This window comes from Scyliorhinus canicula, chromosome 20 (assembly GCF_902713615.1).
Source record: "Scyliorhinus canicula chromosome 20, sScyCan1.1, whole genome shotgun sequence".
Classification (NCBI taxonomy): domain Eukaryota; kingdom Metazoa; phylum Chordata; class Chondrichthyes; order Carcharhiniformes; family Scyliorhinidae; genus Scyliorhinus; species Scyliorhinus canicula.
In genome coordinates, this window is record NC_052165.1 from 56700974 (window position 1) to 56717401 (window position 16428).

Genomic DNA, 16428 nt, shown 5'->3' on the forward strand with positions numbered 1-16428 from the left:
CAGGTCAAGTCAGGGTGTCAATGGGACAGTTGGTTGATGGGGACTAGTCAGGTCTGGTGAGGAGGGAGAGTTGGAGGGAGTCAGGAGGTGTAGTTGGAGGTGGTAGTCGGGTTATCCAGGTGTCAGGGTGAGTGATTGGAGGTCAGTTGTATAGTTGTCCAGGTGTTCGACCAGATTTTTTCTTGTTGAACATATCCTGGGTAACTATTCTGGAAAGTAAGTCGGAACCATCTACGGTTTCCGACTCTAACTCAGAGTTGGAGACTTTTTCAGAGGATTAGTATGGTAGCACAGTGGTTAGCACAGCTGTCTCACAGTGCCAGGGCCCTGGGTTCAATTCCTGCCTTGGGTGATGTGTGGAGTTTGCACATTCTCCCTGTGTGGGTTTCCTCTGCGTGTTCCATAGAACATACAGTGCAGAAGGAGGCCATTCGGTCCATTGAGTCTGCACCGACCCACTTAAGCCCTCACTTCCACCCTATCCCCATAACCCAATAACCCCTCCTAACCTTTTTGGTCAGTAAGGGAAATTTATAATGGCCAATCCACCTAACCGGCACGTCTTTGGACTGTGGAAGGAAACCGGGGCACCCGGAGGAAACCCCTGCAGACACGGGGAGAACGTGCAGACTCCACGCAGACAGTGACCCAGTGGGGGATTGAACCAGGTGCTGTGAAACCACAGTGCTAGCCACTTGTGCTACCATGCTGCCTACCGGTTTCCTCTCATGATCCAACGTGTGCAGGTTTGGTGGATTGGCCCTGTTAAATTGCCCGTAGTGTCCAAAGATGTACAGGTTAGATGGGGTTAAGGGAATAGGGTGGGTGAGTGGGCCTAGGTGAAGTGCTCTTTCGGAGGATTGATGCAGACCCGATGGGCCAAATGGCTTCCTTCTGCACTGTAGGAATTCTATGGTCCCAGCGTGTAGGGGAGTTGACCATTGGAAGTTCAAATTGTCCGGCCAATTCCCATGGAGTTCTTGATTTGAGATTTCCGAGGGAACTCATAGCGCATCTTCTGGAATATGTCCGGTATCCGACTATCTGGAGGTTAGAGTTATAGAATCCCTACAGTGCAGAAAGAGGCCATTCAGCCTATAGAGTCTGCACTGACCCTCCGAAAGAGCACCCAAACCTAGGTCCACTTCCACCTTAACCCCGTAACCCCACCAACCTTTGGACACTAAGGGGCAATTTATCATGACCAGTCCACCTAAGCTGCACGTCTATGAACTGTGGGGAACCTGAGCACCCGGAAGAAACCCACGCAGACATGGGGAGAACGTGCAAACTCCACAGAGACAGTTCAAGGTTGGAATTGAACCCGGGTCCCTGGTGCTGTGAGACAGCAGTGCCAACCACTGTGCCACCGTGCCACCCATGGACCAGGGTTTCTGATCCTGATTGGAAGATTTGGGCCCATCTGTGCTGCAGTGCTGAATAGGCATGAAACAAGGTAATTAAGGAATGAGAAATAATAACAACTCGGACTATTGAATGAGAAACTTTGGCGATTTGAATTTCTTTCTTGATTAACATACTGTTCACCTTCAGTGACTATTGTTTGGTGTTAAAAGGGTCATACCAGGAAGATTAAAAAGTCTAATGGTAAACAGACTGGCTTTCTTTATTTACCCAAGCTAGCATTGGAATTTGACTCTGCTGTGATCTTTACAATAACTCTCACATTTCTGAAGTACAATATTCAACTGGAAACGCTTAAGAATCCTTTGAAACTTTAGCTTCTATCATACAGCTTCAGATGAACTTAAATCCCAGGACAAGAAAGATCTCATGTTTATATTGATAGTACTGTGCTTCAGAGCTGTGTAGGGATTCACATTGGTGCACTGAGTGCAGACGCCCTGGTTTAATAGCTCAGCAGTAATGGATCAAGGCCAGAATTAATGGAAAAGTAACTGTTTAAATTATGGGTGGTATTCTTCACCCCACCCCACCCCCCTTCCCGCCGGGTGTAACAATCGCTGGGGCGCCACGCGAATCGTTCCACGCCGCCCCGACCCCCGCACGCGATTCTCCCACCCCCCCCCCGGAACCAGCGCCTCGCGAATCACGCCGGGCCGCTCGGAGAATCGGCACAAACGGCGAGCGCCGATTCTCCGGCCCGGATGGGCCGAGTGGCTGCTCCGACATGACAGGGTCCCGCCGGCGCCGTCCACCCCTGGTCGCTGCCGGCAGGAACTCTGCGGGAACGCTTGGGGGGCGGGGGCTCCTTCACCGGGGGGGCGGAGGGGGGGCTCCGAAGGGGTCTGGCCCGTGATCGGGGCCACCAATCAGTGGGCCGGCCTCTCCCCCCCCTCCCCGGGCCTACATTCCGCCGCGGCCGGCCCCTGAACAACCATGCCATATTGCGGCGGGGCCGGCACGCGTAGGACGTTCCCCGCGCATGTGCAGGATGGTGCGGCCCAACTGCGCATGCGCGGGTTGGCGCAGCACCAGAGGCTGGAGCGGCGTGAACCGCTCCAGCGCCGTGCTGGGCCCCTGTGGGAGCCAGAATAGGACGTGCCTGGGCCCTGTTCGCGCCGTCATGAAATGTGACGGCCTTCACGACGACGTGAACACTCGCCCCCTATGTATTTGTACTTGGTGGCCCTCAATGAAGTTATGAGCCTCTGTTAGTCTTTTGGTGTGCTCTAGTCATGCCCTGCTAGGAGGCTGGGATCCAGATATGCCAGAGTGAAATGGGAACTGACTCATCCAATGAAAGAGATGTTCTGACCTTCAGAAGGTTGCAAGTGTGCCCCACCAGGGACAGGCTCCAACTGGGCATGCTGCGTGGACAGCTGGAGATATGGCAGGTTTTTTTTAAGATGCTAAAATTTTAACATTTTAAACATGTGGGGTAAGATGAGGTGAAGGTGACTGCCCTTGTCATCAATGCAGCTTTCGACTGAGTGCGGCTCAGGGAGCTCTCGTAAAATTAAAGTTAATGGGAATTTCAACACCATAATCCCACCCAAACTCATCTCAAAATCCAAAATCTAGGACTTGGCTCCTCACTCTGGAACTGGATCCTTGACTTTCTGACTAACAGACCACAATCAGTAAGAATAAACAACAAAACCTCCTCCACAATAGTCCTCAATACTGGTGCCCCGTAAGGCTGTGTACTTAGCCCCCTACTGTACTCACTGTACACACACGACTGCGTGGCAAAATTTGTTCCAACTCCATCTACAAGTTTGCTGACGATACGACCATAGTGGGCCGGATCTCGAATAACGACGAGTCCGAATACAGGAGGGAGATAGAGAACCTAGTGGAGTGGTGTAACGACAACAATCTCTCCCTGCCAGCAAAACTAAAGAGCTGGTCATTGACTAGAGGAAGCAAAGTACTGTACACACCCCTGTCAGCATCAACGGGGCTGAGGTGGAGATGGTTAGCAGCTTCAAATTCCTAGGGATACACATCTCTAAAAATCTGTCATGGTCCACCCACGTCGACGCTACCAACAAGAATGTACCTATGCTCCTATGCTTCCTCAGGAAACTAAGGAAATTTGGCATGTCCACATTAACTCTTACCAACTTTTACAGATGCACCACAGGAAGCATCCTATCTGGCTGCATCACAGCCTGGTATGGCAACTGCTCGGCCCAAGACCGCAAGGAACTTCAGAGAGTCATGAACACAGCCCAGTCCATCACACGAACCTGTCTCCCATCCATTGACTCCATCTACACCTCCCGCTGCCTGGGGAAAGCGGGCATCATAATCAAAAACCCCTCCCACCCAGCTTACTCTTCCAACTTCTTCCATCTGGCAGGAGATACAAAAGTCTGAGAACATGCACGAACAGACTCAAAAACAGCTTCTTCCCCGCTGTCACCAGAATCCTGAACGACCCTCTTATGGACTGACCTGATTATCACTACACCCCTGTGTGCTTCACCCGATGCCGGTGTTATCTAGTTACATTGTGTACCTTGTGTTGCCCTATTATGTATTTTCTTTTCTTTTCATGCACTTAATGATCTGTTGAGCTGTTTGCAGAAAAATACTTTTCACTGTACCTCAGTACACGTGACAATAAATAAAATCCAAATTAGGGGAGAACTCTCTACTAGCTGTACCTAGCACAAAAATATGATTGTGGTTGTTGGAGACTAATCATCCCAGCCTAGGACATTACTTCTCCTTGTGGCAGTGTCCGAGGCCAACAACTTTCAGCTGTTGTCAACGATCTTCTCTCCATCTTATGTTCACGATTAGGATGGTTCACTGAGGAATGCACAAAGTTTACACTGCCATTTGCAACTCCTCAGATAATGTAATCTATTCCTGCTTGGAGGAACACCCGGACAACATTGAGGCTTGGGCTTGTAAATGGCAAGTAATATTCATGCCAAGCAATGGCCATCTCCAACAAGAGTCTAACCACTTTCCCTTATTGATATACCATCAATTACGACACGAGAGTGGGATCAAGTGAATGAAGGCTTTAATACGCAAAGAACTTAGCTAGCCAGAGACTTCAGTACAAACTGAGCGCCACCCACTGGACGCAACATTATTGTAAGTTGAGGGTCCGGGCAGTCTGGAGGAACTTCTCAAGGTTGGTGTTGTGGTCCTACTGGTCATGGCCGCAGATGGTGACATTGTCCAAGTACGGGTAAGTAGCCCGCAGCCCATACTGGTCCACCATTCGGTCCATCGTTCTCTGGAAGACCAAGACCCCATTAGTAACACCAAAAAGGACCCTAAGGAAGTGGAAGAGCCGGCCAGCTGCTTCAAAAGCCGTGTAGTGGTGATCTTCTGGGCGGATCAGCTGGTGGTAAGCAGACTTCAGCTCGACCGTGGAGAAAGCCCGGTATTGCGTGATCTGATTGCGTGATTTGCTATGCGGCGAAGGGGGTACGCATCAAGCTGCGCGAACCGGTTTATGGTCTGGCTGTAATCCACGACCATCTGGTTCTTTCCTCCAGACCGGACTACCACCACCTGCTGTTGCTGGCCTCGATGACCCCCCTCTCTCAAGAGTCGCTGGACCTCTGACTTGATGAATGTCATATCCTGGGCACTGTACCGCCGGCTCCTGGTGGCGGTGGGCTTACAGTCGGGGGTGAGGTTCGCGAAGAGCGGGGGGGGGGGGGCGACCTTCAGAGTCACAAGGCTACAGACCGTGAAGGGGGCATAAGGGTCCGCCGAACTTCAGGGTCAGGCTTCGGTGACTACAGTGAAAATCCAGAACAAGCATTAGGGGCGCGCAGAGGTGAGGGAGGACATAGAGTTTAAAGCGGGTGTATTCAGTGCACTGGATCGCGAGGTTCGCGATACAGTACCCCCGAATTCAGATGGAATGGGACCCAGAGGCGAGGGAGATTGTTTGGGAGGCAAGGTAGGTGCGCAGGGAGCAGCGTCTTACCATTTCTGGATGTACAAAACTCTCCGTGCTCCTGGAGTCAAAGAGGCAGGGGGTCCCGTTGACCTGGACGACCATCATGGAGCTTCGCAGGTGCTTCGGCCATGACTGGTCAAGGGTGACTGCTCCAAGCTGCGGGTAGTCTGTGTCATCTGGGGAATCGGAGTCACAAAATGGCCGCCCCCATCGGTCGCATGTGTTGGGTTGAGCAGAAGGTGGTGGCCAAGATGGCCGCCCCCACGAATCGCACAAGGCCGATGATGCGTCGGAAAAGGGCGTGTCCGGCAGGCAAACAGGCACGTTGCGGGGCCTGCGGGCCTGTGAGTCTGTTGGTCGGGCCTGGTGAGTTTTCTGCTTCTGGGCCTTCGGTTTTGCCAGGCAGACTCTAGCGAAATGCCCCTTTTTGCCGCAGTCGCTACATGTTGCGGAGTGGGCTGGACAACGCTGTCTTGGATGTTGGCCCTGACCACAGAAGTAGCACGACGGTCACACGGTCTGGGCGGGCAGCCGCGCGGCACAGGCCTGTGGCGTGGTCGGGTCTGGAGAAGTCCGCATGGGGCTCGCAGGGTCCACGGGGAACGCGCCGAGGTTCTGATAGGCCACCTCTAACGAGGTGGCTAATTTTACCGTTTCCTGCAGGTCGTTTGCCCCGTTTTCTAGGAGTCGCTGCCTGCTGTAGTTCGAGCGGATTCCAGCCACGTGGGCGTCCCGGATCTGTAGCTTCATGTGGTCCTCAGCCCTCACAGCTTGGTAATTGCAGTTTCTGGTGAGCATGGTGAGCTTTTCCAAATACTCACCAGCGATTCCCCGGAGCGCTGCCGGCGGGTAGAGAGTAGACGCCGCGCGAACACCTCATTGACGGGCTTGATAAAGCGCTTCTTTAGAATCTCAACTGCAGCATCATACGAGGCCGCCTTCTCAATTAAAACAGAGATACTGTGGCTCACCCGGGTGTGGAGGAGGTGCAGCTTGCGAGTTTCGAGGCTAGGTGCTTCTGAGGAGCCTATATATGCCTCGAAGCAGTGAAGCCAGTGCGAGAAGATCTCCTTGGCTTCTGGCGCATGGGCATCTAGATCGAGTTTCTCTGGCTTGAGAGCGGGGTCCATAGTGTCGTTCTTTGTGTATTAAATTGATAAACCATCAATTACGACACGCGAGTGAGATCAAGTGAATGAAGTCTTTAACACGCAAAGAACTTAGCTAGCCAGAGACTTCAGTGCAAACTGAGCGCCACCCAATAGACGCAACATTATATAAAGCCCTGGGGAGGCGGAGCCAGAGGCAGAGCCCACCGGGGTTCCAACCCAAGCCTTAAAGGCATATCACACCAAACCTTAAAGACATATCACCTATCTGGTGAATACATTCACCACACTTATGTAACCCAATTAAATGGAATCCCACTTTCTCATTTCTCATAGTTCCACACCAGCGGCAGGATTCTCCATTTCTGAGATGCCGGGGCAGAATTCGTGGGCTTTCACAAAAGCGAATCTGATGCCAAACTTGGATCAATTCAGTAACTGTGGAGGGGTTAGCATTGACGCCACGTGGAACACGATCAATTCCAATGAAAAATGGTGCGGGATTCGCCGGGTCACTGATTGACACTAGGGAGGCTGACAAGCTGCAGCTGCACATACACATTACAATCCCCACACACACTCATCCCAGCCAATAAGATGGCACTGATTATGCTGGAGAGTGCCCATACAGCTGATGGGTCGGCTGGGGCCAGAGGGCAGCTAGGGGGATGGCCTGGGTAGGGCACCCATGGCCCGAAGTTCAGAGTGGGCTGTTAGCTGCCTGTGTCGCTGCATGGCTGCTTTCCCGCTGCGGTAACGGTGTTCCGTGCCCATCCACCCCGACCTCACAGCCACCTCCTGGCCACCCTCCGCTACTCTCCCTGGCAGAATCCCCCGGCCAGTGGTACAGCTTTCTGCAAACTATAGCGATGTTGGACACTTTCGGTACCTTCTCTTTCTCTCTCTCAGCAGCCACAACGCACATAAGAAATGCAGGCAGCCTGCTCCTTGTGCCCTGTGGTCTTTTATGCTCTTGGCAGCCGTCGGGCTCCGGCCAACTTACTCTGCCCACCAACTTGGCCTGTTCCTGCTTATTATGGATTATCGTCTCCAGCAGGAACAAAGAGCGGGCCTTGTGTGCTGCACACTTGATGCGCTGGGGTGTCTATAACACCTGGGCATAAAGGAGTTATGATGGTGGTTGCCAGTGGTTTCTGAAGAGCAAGCATGAAGATCGCATGTGGGGAGGGTGCGAGATGTCAGCCGGTGATTTGTGGTGCTGGCGGGATTTGGGATTGGGGTGACTGATGGCAAGGGAGAAGTGATAACTTAAACCTTACAGCTCCTCCAACCCACTTGGGGGAACAAGGGCCGGGATTCTCCCCCAACCGGCGGGGTGGCCGTACCGGCGCCAAAGAACAGTGTGAACCACTCTGGCGTCAGGCTGCCCGGAAGGTGTGGAATCCTCCGTACTTCCGATGGCTAGGCCGGCGCTGGAGTGGTTGGCGCTGTGCCAACTGGCACCGAAGGGCCTCCACCGGCCGGCGCGAGTTGACGCATGTTCAGGGAGTTTCTTCTCCGCGACAGCCATCGCGGAACGAAAGTGTGCCCCCACAGCACAGGCCCGTCCGCAGATCGGTGGGCCCCAATCGCGGGCCAGACCAACGTGGGGGCCCCCCCTGGGGCCGGATCCCCCCCCCCCCCCCCCCCCCCCCGAGGACTCCCAGGCCACCCTCAGAGCCAGGTCCCGCCAGTATGGACCTTGTCTAATCCATGCCGGCGGGACTGGCCGAAAACGGGCGGTCGCTCGGCCCATTGAGACCCGGAGAACTGGCAATGGTCCCCGACCAGCGCGGGGCAATCCCTGCCCCCATCAAAAAAATGGCGCCGGAAAATTCGTCAGCCGGCGTCGGAGCGGCGGGGCGAGTCTCCGACTCGGCGGGGGGCGAGGGGGGGGGGGGGGGGGTGGTCAGAGAATCCTGCCCAGGATGTCCCATCTCGTATCAACGGTGTTGAGAACCTTGGCCAGGTCGGCATCCCGAAAACGAGGAGCAGGTCTGCACATTGACATACTTGTGTGTTGACTGGGAATAAATGGTGAAGGAGCATTTAAAAGCACCTCCCCCTTCTTAGCGGCGAGATGCTGAAGCGCGATTCTGGCGAATCAGACGGCAAGGCAGCCAGTAATGGTGAAAAGCTCGTGGGGCTCATTTCCGCCACAAAGTGCCATTAAAAACCAGCCGCAATTTTGCCATTGCGTCCGTCAAGGAACACCCTGCCAATTGTGCCCAAAATGACACTCAAAAATTTTCCCGTTAAATAACGTCCTATATCTCTTTTGTGGCTTTGGATCATATTTTGCTTGATAATGTTCCTGTGAAAATCCTTGGGACATACTATTAACTGAAAGGTGCTATATAAATATAAGTTGTTTTTGATATGTAGAAATGTTTCTTTTTCTGGTTTTCCCATCTAAAAAGTATCATGTTCGATCCACCGTGGTTCCAAAATGGATTACCTAACATGTGCCTACATTGAAACCATTTGTTACAGTTCTGCCCATTTACTTAATCTGGCAATGTTTCTTTGATATTTTATGCTTCCATATACACTGCTAACAATGTTGCCTATCATTGTGTCATTGGCAAATTTGGACATGCGGCTTTATAATCCAATATCTAAATAATTAATAAAAATGAAAAATAGTTGAGGCCCTAAGACAGATCTTTGCAGGAAACTCCTAGTTACACCCTGCCAGTTAGATTCCATGCCCAATATTCCTCTGCCACTCAAATAATTTCATAACTAGGTCAATAACTTGCCTTCAATTCCATGGGCTTCAACCTCAGCCAACAGTCTCTTAAGAGGAACTTTATCAAATGTCATCAAGAAGTTCATATAAATAACATCCATGGGCATTCTCCTGTCAACTAATTAGTCACCTCTTCAAAACCTTTCATCAGGCATGACCCAACCTTTGCAAACTCATGCTGCCTCTCTGTCTGATCAGCTGGACATTTTCAAGGTGTTCAGTCCACTCCATCACTAATTATAGATTTCAGTAATTTTCTGACAACAAATTGTTCTGTAATTCCCTAGTCACTAGTGTATTTCTGTCAACTTTTTGAAATCTCTGGGAAGCTGGTACCTGTATTCATTTATTCTCTTCCTGGCTGCAGGTCACTCATTCCCAATGTCCCATCAGGCAGAGTTTAATTTTGTTCGGGAACAGGCCAAGAGGGTGGGAAGACCTTTTGAATTTGGAGGGATAGCGGGTCGATGAAGTGCCAATCATCTTTTCACCTTTCTTCAATTAAATCAGTAGCAGGAATGTTTGAGGATGGGCTTCCTTCCTGTCTGGAGGTCAATTGAGCACTTAAGTGGCCAATTAAAAGCCACTTAAGAACCTCACCTCACCCCTGCTGGTATCAGCAGTAGGGGGGGTCAGAATGCCGTATGGGGAGTAAAAGCTAGCAACATTCTTGTGGGTTTGGAGGGAAGCGTCTTGCTGATGTAGCCCACTGTGGCCCACAGAGCCCTCGGTGAAAGTACCCCTGCCCTCCACAATGCCCCCCCCCCCCCCGCCCGACCTGCCTGACTGGCCCCCGTGAGCCCCACCAACACACTTTCACTCCAGATTCTCCCCGACCTTTGTTGTTTGGGACTGGCTGCCGCAGTGGCCACCACTCCTGGTGCTACTGCTGGGCCATCCGATTGGCCAGCAGCTCTTGGACACCAGACTTCTGCCGTCAAATGGGTGGAAACTACAACACCAGGCAATTAACTGTGTCTGGGCTTCCAAACAATATTCGCATCGGGGTTGCTCCCAGCTTTCTGGCCATTACCTTGACCATTAAATTCAGTCTATCTTGCACAGACCACTCCCTCTAAGCCATTCTCAAATGTATGCACAGTGTCAGAAGCTGAGCTGCTGGCTGTATGTGAGCATCAGTGCCGGTGGGTTTTTTTCATCACTACCCTCTTGCTCTTCCACTTCTTGATCTTCTACCACTGCGTGGCCAGGTTGCAGTTGTTGGGTTTTTGAAAGGGGAAAGGCAGAAGAGGAAGGTTATTTATAAACTCTTAAGACTATCTGCAGCTTGTAAACCAGAAGATTATAAAATACGAGGAAAGTGGGAGGTGACAAGACGGATTTGGAATAAGTATATAATCATTTTTGATGCTTGTGGTGATATGATCTGCATACCTGTCTGCCATTGGGCCAGAACGTCGGCTTACCATTGGCCCTGGTCGGTCATGTGCCTCTCGACCGATTGGCCGAGAGGCTGAGTTAACCACGCCTCTATTAACAAGGTATAAATGGTCAGACGCCTGACGATCGTCCTTTCCATTGTAGACGATCGCAGAGCTGTGTTCTAGTCAATTAAAGCCAGACTTTGGTAAATCACTCGCCTCGCGTACAATTGATGGTACATCAATGCTTTCACCTCCTCCAGTAGCCATGGTCTTATTTTGTGATCACCAGTGATTGCGACCAGTACCTCCTCCGTTGGAGTAAGGACATGAATTTGTGCCTCTGCTTCAACAAGTTAGGTGATGCTGCTTCTGGTTAGACGCCACCTTACCCTGAAACAGATAGGGAAGTGTGTCAGTGAGTGTCGTGCAATTTGTTTGGGTGATGTAGCTGTCACAGTTAAATAGCTGGCAGTGTGTGTAAAAGACGTGTATGTTTGCAGCTGTGTGAATTGTGGAAGGGTGAAGTGAAACTGTGGGTGGGAATCTCCAGCCTCCCAGACATGTGTTTCTTAGCGACGGGAGGTGGCACGATGTTCATGGCAGCGTGATTCCCTGGTCCCTCTGCTGTCAATAGGAATTCCCATTGGAGCCATCCGACACTGCTCAGAAACCCGTGGGTGGGTGTGTGTTGCCGGAAGGGCCGGAGAATCCCACCGTCAGAGTGGCCGGAGAATTCCAGCCCATGAATGTTCACGATGAGGTTTGTTTGATAGAGATTGTTGGTAAGTGAGTATCGGGGTGTGCTTACTGAGCTGTATTCAAGATCAATTGTGCAGTTGATGGGATCAGGCAACTTAAGATACATTCACAGACGTAGACCACTTTTGTTGAGGTCCTTGAACTCCTAGTGGCATTGCCTCCTGGTATTAACTGCCATGTTTATCTGGTCCCACTGCTTTTGCAAACTTTGTTTGGAGAGCCTCTGGGTATCTGTGGATAGGTGACATCTCTGCTCTTATCCACATCCTGCTCTCAGGCCTCCAGTGTTGGCAAACCTTTACATCCACACTCTTGCATTATCAGATGATATCAGAATGCGATCCAAAATGACTTGCAGCACTTGCTCCAGCTGCAATGTAGGTCCTCTTTGAAGAATGCAGGCTGGCTATTAGTGGTGCAGGCTACATTTAAACCGCTCTAGCCTTTCATGATTTCGCACTTCCTACTCAAGCACTCAGCCGCTCAGCAGCATAGTTTGTGCTGACTGCACACCATAATCATTTAAATTAGAAAACAGCGCAAAGTTTGTATGCTCCCTGCAGTAGAAACAACGGGCATGGGTTAATCCTGCATCTCAATCCCCACTTCTGTTTTCTGGCCTTGTCCAATTTCCCAGCCTGAAAATCCTAACCCAGTGCTCCCTCAGGTAGAACATGCAATTGGAGGAAAATATGGGCACTTTTATAAAGGGATTCTGCATAAGAACAGAACATCGATAAACACATCCCTTCGTGTTCATCATTTCCTGAATGAATTAGTGAGTCTTGTGCCGTTGTTATGATTTACTGAAAGTGAATTAAAACACTTGTGATATACAAAATGTAATTTATAAAATTATGTTAATATGTCAACGGTCAATTAAATAGGAATCGTACATAACATTCAATATGTTAAGCACCAAATTCAATAATAATAATAATTGCTTATTGTCACAAGTAGGCTTCAATGAAGTTACTGTGAAAAGCCCCTTGTTGCCACATTCCGACGCCTGTTCAGGGAATCAATGGAAATCAGTTGGCTGTCAAAGGGTAGGATACTGGGATAAATAAAACTCTCACCACAATTTGCTCCGCAGGACTCCATCTGGGCTGCACGGTAGCACAGTGGTTTGCACTGCTGCTTCACAGCATCAGGGATCCGGGTTTGATTCCCAGCTTGGGTCACTATCTGTACTGAGTCTGCATGTTCTCCCCGTGTCTGTGTGGGTTTCCTCCTGGGTACTCTGGTTTCCTCCCACAAGTCCCGAAAGATGTGCTTGTTAGGTAATTTGGACATTCTGAATTCTCCCTCTGTGTAACCAAACAAAAATAACTAGAAAGGCACTGGCTTTCGCTTCACAAGTCCAGAGGCCATGCAAACATCTATTTTAGGTAAAGCGAAGCCATGTAGGTTGCAATCACTCTGAAATTCTGTGTCTAAGGACATGCGCTGCTCTACAGCAGATAGCCTGTGGAGCTCAAGCAGGAAGGCAGCAAGGGACTAAGTGGAATCCAACTGTTTATTAAAAACTATCCAAGTGTCATCTCCTTCATAAAGAGTATGATTACTCCTCCAGTGTGACAGTTTATTATTTGGATAAACAACGCTGCATTTTAAATATAAACCACAAGAGCATTCTCCCCGTGTCTGCGTGGGTTTCCTCCGGGTGCTCCGGTTTGCTCCCACAAGTCCTGAAAGACGTGCTGTTAGGTGAATTGGTCATTCTGAATTCTCCCCCCTGTGCACCCGAACGGGCGCCGGAGTGTGGCGACGAGGGGGTTTGCACAGTAACTTCATTGCAGTGTTAATTGTGACACTAATAAAGATTATTATTAAGTAGAAAATGCCTGTCAAATTCTTCATTCACTTGTTAATGTCATTCTATGGTTTGCGATGGGGCCTTCAGGATTCCCAAAAGCAAGCAATAGATTTGATTCCCTATAACTGTTCCAAACTGTTCAAGAAAAGGAGAGTACAAGAAGAGAAATGGTAAAACTTGCCTGATAGACATGAAGATTTTTGAATGGCGAGTAACTGCTATAATTCAGCCCACTGAGAGCAAAATATTGCTACTGCTCTGGAGTAACTTTACCAAAATTAGAAAAACTTGTACCGTTTGTTTTTATTGGTTTAATATCTTTTCACTTTTATTAATGAGCATTAGATTTTCTATGTGTAAAAATTTCATTGGAAAACAGGGAGTCCCTCAGTACATTGAAGTTCAGCATTGGCTTTTCCTCAGGAACTCCAAGCTCAGTTTGAATACAGCAACAATCTAGAATCTTGTAAAATTATATTCCCGAACCTAAAACCTGTTTCCTTTCCCACAGACATCGATGAATGTATCACAGGGAGGCATAACTGCTCTGGCACAGAGACCTGCTTCAATGTCCAGGGCAGCTTCCGTTGCCTGATCTTTGAGTGCCCAGAAAACTATCGAAAGTCTGGAGATGCGTAAGTAAAGGATTTTAAAAAGCTTTCAGGTCATTAACATTGGAGTTTTTAAAGTATTTCCTTATAGAGATCCCTTGTCCTGCTAGTCATTTAGTAGGCTAACATGCAGCTTAGCTCTGACTGCAGATAAAAATGAGTTAAACTAATAATAATCATATTTAAAATAAATTATAATCTACATTCCGATTAATTATTAAAGAGATCAAAAGCAGACATTTCCACTCTGGAGACTTAAGTGCGGTGGCGGGCGGGAAAGATGGCATGGAACCCGCCAGCCATTGTGGCACATTTCCATGCCAGATTGCCCGCTTTTAGCTCATTATATGCACATGAATGTGAAGCACGTTGTACGTCATAGCGGGGCAGGATGGGATTTGTCTGCCCCGCCGTTACCTCATTGGCTCACCTTTGCAGGTGCCATGTTTAAACTTCATGCACGCGCACATCACTCTCTGCAGTCCTGGACATCTTGTGCCAACCAGCAGAATGGCCCTTAAGAGAAGTATGCACACTGCTCTGACTTTTAGTGACACCACCCTGGGGCACTCCTCCAGGCAGTAGAACACTGGCGGGATATACTTTACCCCTGTGATGGGAGCCAGAGGTCCACCAATCTCATCACGAAGACTTGGGAGCAGGTCGCCAGTGCAGTCAGTGCTAATACCCCCCAGAGGAGAAGTACCATCCTGTGCAGGAAGGGGATGAACAATCTCAGCTGCTCCACCAGGGTAAGTCTTTCTCCTTACTCTCAACTTACACTCTCAGAAGCCTATCGGGTATTTGCAGGGTTACAGTCCACAGGTATCAGATTGAGCGAGAGAAGACAGCATGCCATACAAGAGTTTTAGAGTTGGGCAGAGGTAATTATGCAGGCCTGAAGAAAGAGTTGGCCCAAGTAGACTGGGAAGAGATAATTGAGGGACAACAGTTGAGGAACAATGGCGGATGTTCAGGGAGATATTAAAAACCGCTCAATTAAAGCATATTCCTGAGAAGAAGCGGAATTGTAAAAGGGAGAAAAATGTTCCATGGCTAAACAAGGAAGTCAAGGAAGGTATAAAGGTAAAAACTAGGGCATACCAAACTGCAAAAGCTAGTGGTAAGTTGGAGAATCGGGAGAGGTTCAACAAAAGGCTGCTAAAAATAAAATCAAAAGAGCTAAGATGAGCTAAGAAAGGAAACTCTGCAGAAATCATAAACTCTGTTACCAAAAGCTTCTACAAGTATATAAAGAGAAAGACAACAGCTAAAATAAATGTTGGCCCTTAAGTGGATGATACTGGTGAGGTAATAATGGGGAACACAGAGATGGCAGAGGCACTGAACCAATATTTTGCCTCTGTCTTCACGGTAGAAGATATTCAAAAATATCCAAAAACTGCAGTTAATGCAGAAGAACTTAGTGCAATAACCATCACGAGAGAGACGGTGTTGAATAAACTGATGGGATTAAGGGCAGATAAGTCTCCGGGACCTGATGGCCTGCACCTGGAGTATTAAGGGAGGTGGCTGCGGAGATAGTGGATGCATTAGTCATGATATTTCAGAATTCCCTGCATTCTGGAAAGGGTCTTGGTGGATTGGAAACATGCTAATGTAATGCCCCTATTCAAAAAGAGAGAGAGACAAAAAGTAGGAAACTATAGACCGGTTAGCTTGACCTCTGTGGTGGGTAAGTTGCTGGAATCAATCGTTAAGGAGGAGATGACTGAACATTTGGAAAGACAAAGCTCAATCCAATATTGTCAGCATGGTTTTATGAGGGGTGAGTCATGCTTGACGAACTTGCTTGAGTTCTTTGAGGACGTAACCAGCAAGGTGGATAATGGAGAACCTGTGGATATGGTGTACCTTGACTTCCAGAAGGCATTTGATGACGTGCTGCATAAAAGACTGATCCAGAAGATGAGATCACGGGGGATTGGTGGTAAAGTACTAGACTGGATTGGGGATTGGCTGACTGACAGAAAACAGGGTCTGGATAAATGGGTCCTTCTCTGGCTGGCAAACTGTAACTAGTGGGGTGCCACAGGGTTCAGTCCTCGGACATCAACTGTTTACAATTTATACAAATGATCTGTAAGCAGGGACAGAGTGTAACAGAGAAAAATTTGAGGATGATACTAAAATAGATGGGAAAGCAGGCGGTGAAGAGTAGATAAAGATTTTACAGACAGATATAGATAGGCTAGGAGATTGGGCCAAAATATGGCAGATGGAGTTTGATGTAGATAAGTGTGAGGTTATCCATTTTGGCCCAAAAAATAGAAAGGCAAATTATTATCTAACTGGAAAGCAGATTTAAGATGAGTCTGGGCAGAAGGATCTTGTTGTCTTTGTTCATGAATCGCAGAAAGGTACAGCATGTAATTAAAAAGGCAAATTGAATGTTAGCATTTATTGCAAAAGGACTGGAGTATAAAAGTAGAGAAGTGATGTTGCAATTGTCTAGGGTGTTGGTGAGACCACGTCTGGAGTAGTGTGTCCAGTTTTGGTCTCCTTATTTGAGGAAGGATGTGGTGGCATTGGAGGCAGTTCAGAGGAGGTTCACCAGATTGATTCTGGTGAAGAAAGGGTTGATGTATGAGGAGGGATTAAACAGCTTGG

General features: G+C 49.0%; 1 protein-coding gene across 1 annotated transcript in view; it reads left to right on the forward strand.

Moving 5' to 3' along the window:
* Positions 1–16428, forward strand: part of fbln1 (fibulin 1) — a 231426-nt gene that overhangs the window by 129405 nt on the left and 85593 nt on the right. The window contains 1 exon segment of the mRNA XM_038780632.1: positions 13698–13821. Within this exon segment, the coding sequence (XP_038636560.1) occupies positions 13698–13821 (124 nt within the window).